The sequence below is a fragment of the Nicotiana tomentosiformis genome, chromosome 2 (genome assembly GCF_000390325.3).
Source record: "Nicotiana tomentosiformis chromosome 2, ASM39032v3, whole genome shotgun sequence".
Lineage (NCBI taxonomy): Eukaryota > Viridiplantae > Streptophyta > Magnoliopsida > Solanales > Solanaceae > Nicotiana > Nicotiana tomentosiformis.
In genome coordinates this window covers 181195475-181200657 of record NC_090813.1, presented here as the reverse complement: position 1 = coordinate 181200657, position 5183 = coordinate 181195475, and the positions used below count along the sequence as shown (strand labels likewise).

General features: G+C 42.0%; 1 protein-coding gene across 1 annotated transcript; it reads right to left on the bottom strand.

The window, feature by feature from the left end:
• Positions 1-2269: 2269 nt before the first annotated feature.
• LOC138906199 (uncharacterized) lies at positions 2270-4003 on the bottom strand. Its single transcript, XM_070194727.1, has one exon. The coding sequence runs from the start codon at positions 4001-4003 to the stop codon at positions 2270-2272; it is 1734 nt and encodes a 577-aa protein (XP_070050828.1).
• Positions 4004-5183: the final 1180 nt, after the last annotated feature.

Genomic DNA, 5183 nt, shown 5'->3' with positions numbered 1-5183 from the left:
GCGGATAATAATGTTGAAGAGAATTGGATAGTCCTTGTTGGAATTGCACGTAAGAAGGAGTTATTCCTCTTTGAACTCCTCCGAACCCAGATGCCATCATGGATCCCTCCTCCTTCTTTTTCCGATTTCCGAAATTGCCTGACCCGCTTTGAATTGCTTGTGTGGTTGCCTTAAGGGCTGCCTGACTCACAATTTTGCCTGACTTTATGCCATTCTCCACTATTTCACCAATCTTAATCGCCTCAGCAAAAGGTTTACCGATGGCGGCCAACATGTAATGGAGGTAATCAGGATCCTGAGCTTGGAGAAAATAGTCAATCATTTCTGCCTCTTTCATTGGTGGTTTGACCCTAGCAGCCTGCTCTCTCCACTTGATTGCATATTCTCTGAAGCTTTCTGTTGGTTTCTTCTTTATGTTGACGAGAGAGGAGCGGTCTGGCACTATATCAATATTGTACTGAAACTGTTGGACAAAATCTTGAGCCATGTCATTCCAAACGTGCCAGTGAGAGATGTCTTGATCTATGAACCACTCTGAAGCAATTCCTGTCAAACTTTCCCCAAAATAAGCCATGAGCAATTCTTCTTTGCCTCCCGCTCCCCTTAGTTGGTTACAATACCTCTTCAAATGGGCAACAGGATCACCATGCCCATCATACTTGTCAAACTTGGGGGTCTTGAAGCCGGGTGGCAAATGAACATGGGGAAACATGCATAGATCGTTAAACAAAACACTCTTGTGGCCCCCCAAACCCTGTATGTTTCTCATGGTTTGTTCCAAGCTCTTCATTTGTCTGGTCATTTCCTCTTGTTCCATATTCTTTTCGGGCTTTTCGATCTCAATTGGGAACACGTTATGAGGAGTGTGCTTGTATGAATCTGGAACCTTTAAAGTCAGTTCTGGAGAGTAATGTTGGGCATCATGAGCATCCAATTGTGGATCATTATTGGACTTTTGAGCAAGAGCCGGTTGAGGGACAGTGAAAGTATGGACAATGGGTATAGTAGGTGGGTCATTTCTGAGAGGTGTGATTGGAGGACGTGGAATGGAGGTACTGGGGATAGTGGGAAGGTTAATGCTCGGACTGAATCCAGGTTGGTACAATGGGTTACTTGTTATGGAGATAGGCACTTGAGTGGCAACTGACACATTATGAAGATTATCCAAAGGCCCTATGGATAGTGAGGGCGGTGCTTGTCCATTCACCCAGGCTTGGTACATCTCTGCCAATTGTTGCTTCAACACTCTTACTTCTTCAACCAGTCCTGAACCTTGTTCAACCAATTGTCCATGGACATCATCATTATCTGACTCATTCTCACTGTTGTTTGCCATTCTACTTTTTCCTTTTGATCTCGTGTTGTAAGGGTGAGTCGCCAGTTTAAACCACAAACCAACCACCTCTGTTTTACTTTATCTTTTAAAATGACAAACAACAAACATGTTAGAGTTAGGCATTTTGCAGATATTAATCACACATTATATGTTATGCACCTAATGCCATTTTCATTTCTAAAATGATCTTGGAAGGCTTTATGTTTCATCCCGGCTTATTGATTTATTGGTTTATTTTCATCTTGAATTTAGCGGGTTTTTTTTTCATTTTTTTTAATAGATTAATTATGGTTATGATCGCATCCGATGAGGATTGCCTACGTATCATGACGCCGCATGAATCAGACCATTACGTAGTTCAGGGGAAAATAATAATAGTATTTTTTTTATTTTATTTTTTAACAAAACGAAATAATACAATAACAGAAAGGACATTACATTGAAAATGACTTACCAAACTCTGACAAGACTAAAAGACAGCGATTTTAAAGATTCAACAATGACTCAAACTAAAACATAACTACTACATAAAAAGTTCTAACAACTACGACTATAATTCAACTCCACAATCTTCTGGCTTTCAAACACTGGAACATCTGCTCATGGTGGGGCTTGCCCTGGTTGACCCCCTAATGTACGGTACATCCTTTCTAACTCTGTTGCAAGATGACGGGCAAAAGTAGGTGCATGCTCCAAAAACTTCTCATAATCCATCCCTTGGCAGTTCACATAACTTTGAGCGGTATAAACAGCTAAATTATGAACTTGCTCTTTGAAGTACTGGAAATTCTGGTCTCGATCTTGTAACTGCTGCTGGCGAGTGGTGGCTATCTCCTTTATGTGGCCCTCACGATCTAAGGCTGACTCCAACTGAGCCCGAAGTCTAGCCTGCTCGAGTCTCGCCTGAGCCATCTCCCTATCAAAATCTGCATGCTAGTATTCTCTATTGTACCTTCTCATTTCTTCCAACTGTGCATGGAGCTGAGCTTCTGAACGTACCCAATGGGCCATCTCTCTCTCGAATTGAGCCCTCGTTTCTTCAAATTGTGTTACTTGGTGATCCTTACTTGATTCGGCCTTCTCATTTAGCTGTACGATCTTTTCATTGGCTTTGTCCAACGACTTTTCAGTCTTTGCCAAGAGGGAATCATAATCTTGCACTTTTTCCATCAGATTGGCAATGGTTCTCTGGTCTTTCCAACTTCTCACTGGCACTTCAGAGGCTTTCTTCATCTGTTGAAGTTGAGCACGAAGGGCTTCATTTTTGCAGATTAGACTCTTCTTTTCCCCTTCGGCTTCTTGTTCTTGCAAGTCTTTCTCAAAATTGAGGTTTCTCAGCCTTTCTTCTAAGGCATGAATAGTTGTTTTGTATCCCTTTTCCCGTTCACCCCAAGCCAACCGTTCTTGGATTTTATCATCAAAGGCTTGAACATGCGGCCTTTTTGTGGGCCTTTTGGGCTCTGGCACATCATCCACGTGAGACCTCTTCCCAAACCATATAGCATAACCCGGATCTACCTCACCTCTCGCAGGATCTGGCACCTGAGTATCATATTTCAAGTAGCGACAACCATTCCAAATTTGCTGGATTAAAGCTTCGGGGAGTGGGGCTTCGGGGTGTAGCTCAATAACTTGCACACTCAAATCTTCATCCTTAGGTACTACTTGGTACCTTCCTAGCTGTCTTAGAACTCTGTGTGGCGCATACGGCTGGACACTTCTCAAACCCAACAATAGCAAATAACTTTTTAGGGCCGATATGTGTATCACCTCTCTTAGCAGGAGCCATCCCAAAGTCCACTCAATTTGACTTGCATTTAAAGATCTTAGGTGGGATATCCAGGCTTTCACCCCTTCTGGAGAGTTGTAATCTTTTACTCTTTCTTCGTAACTCTCAATGAAATTGTCCTTGTTCAAACCATAGCTCATGAACTTGGGGTGATGTCGGAGATGCTCAATCAACCACATTTGTAACAAAATATTGCACCCTTCGAAGAATTTTGCCCCAGACTTGCACAAAGTCAACGCCCGATAAATGTCTGATAGAATGATCGGGGCAAGAGTGTGATGTTCTTTGGTAGTGAGGACCTGTACAACCCTGGCTATGCGGGTATCAATTGTCCGCTTCTCGTTTGGGAAGACCATAATTCCCAGAAACGCCACTATGAAGGCAAAGCAACGATGAATCTGCCATGTGTCTTTGTTCTGCTTGTTGTTAAGGCCCTTTTCATGCATTTCAAACCCATTTGGCTGCCCGAACCTAGAGTACAAGAAGTAGAAAGAACAACACCCTTCGACTACGTTGGTCTTTCTAATTTGCTTACTGATGTTCAGAAGATCAAAGAATCGGTGTACAGAAAGAGCCCTTGGGAATATGAGCTCCTGGTTTCTCAAATCCCTGCCAAACCCGGAATATCCAGCTATCTCTTCTAAAGTGGGAGTTAGCTCAAAATCGGAGAAGCGAAAGACATTGTGAACGGGGTCCCAAAAAGTCACTAGTGCCTCAATCAAATCGTCCCGTGGTTTAATTTTCATAATATCTGTAAGGGCTCCCAAGTGCTTGGTGACCCATTTCTGACCATCTTCTCCTAAATCATACCACCACATCTGAAGCTGAAGTGGAGCCTCGCCTACAACTGTGAATGGTGTGTTCTGGACAGTGCTCATTTTGTACCTGTGGGTGGTTAAGGTTAGGTTTGACACTAGTCTCAAGAGACAGAACCAATGCACTCCTTTTGCAAAACAATCTTTTGTAAATAACTCAATTTTAAGAAAAATCAACGAGAAGGGGGCTATTTTTGCAATTGTGACCGAAGAAAGGGTGGCTATTTTTGCAACTATGGCCCCTTCTTACTTTCAAGGATAGCTTTAGGGTCGGGGGAAGGGCATTATGGTCAAAGTGATTCCCAATTGACAGACACGTCCGTTCTTGCGAGAACAGCCCTTCAACAATTTTGAAGATGTTCTAAGGCTATTTTGACAGGAACGATTTGGGATTAACCGAAGCTGGGTCTGCTTATTTTTTTTTTTTTATTTAAAAAAAAATACTAGACACATTTCTTTTCTTTTTTTTAGTTATTTTATAAAAATGGGGTCGAACCCTATGAAGGTTGCCTACGTATCTCACATCCGGTAAGAATTAGACCCGCGTAGTTCGTAGAAATTTCAGGAATAGGATGACACTTTTTTTTTGAAAAATTCAGGCTTTTTTTTTTGGGGTAAATACTGAAATTTTCGAAAATCGGGTAAATTTTCTCCTTCATATTTTCTTCTTTCTGGTTTTCCCTCAATATTTTTATATTTTTATTTTATTTTAGAAACCGGTCAACATGCACAAGCCAAATCAAACATAATGCACAAGTAGCACATAAGATGCATCAGGATGGTCTTGTAATTTCGGGTACACCTGTCCTAGACGGACCCAACCCCTGTGTTGAGTCCCCAAAATCAAATGCACATGATGCAAACAAACGTTCCTACTAGGGATCCGGCATGAGGCTATGTTATTCTAGGTTTAAATCCTAAGGGGAGTGTTTTAGACCTGGCTTACCTAAGCGGACAGCTCGAGCCGAGGTGGGGGTAATGTACCGGGAGCACGAAAGTCTACCCGGCCTAGTTACTGACCCAGCCTCGTTCTAATTGGTATGACTTCTAACAGAAAAGTGGGCCACGCGCACGTGTACACCATAAATTCAGAAGACTCAGAAAGGAGGCGTAAGAAGACAATTTAATACAATTCAAATAGTATCAAAGCGGTAAATAAGCAACAATTAGCATATTAGGCCCACAAATATCATACAATCAATAAAGCCAAGTATAAATCATCTTATAAGCTCGAATTCTGAAC

Bases quoted from the DNA above. Each gene is read 5' to 3' on its own strand.
- LOC138906199 (XM_070194727.1), bottom strand. From the start codon at position 4,003: ATGAGCACTGTCCAGAACACACCATTCACAGTTGTAGGCGAGGCTCCA.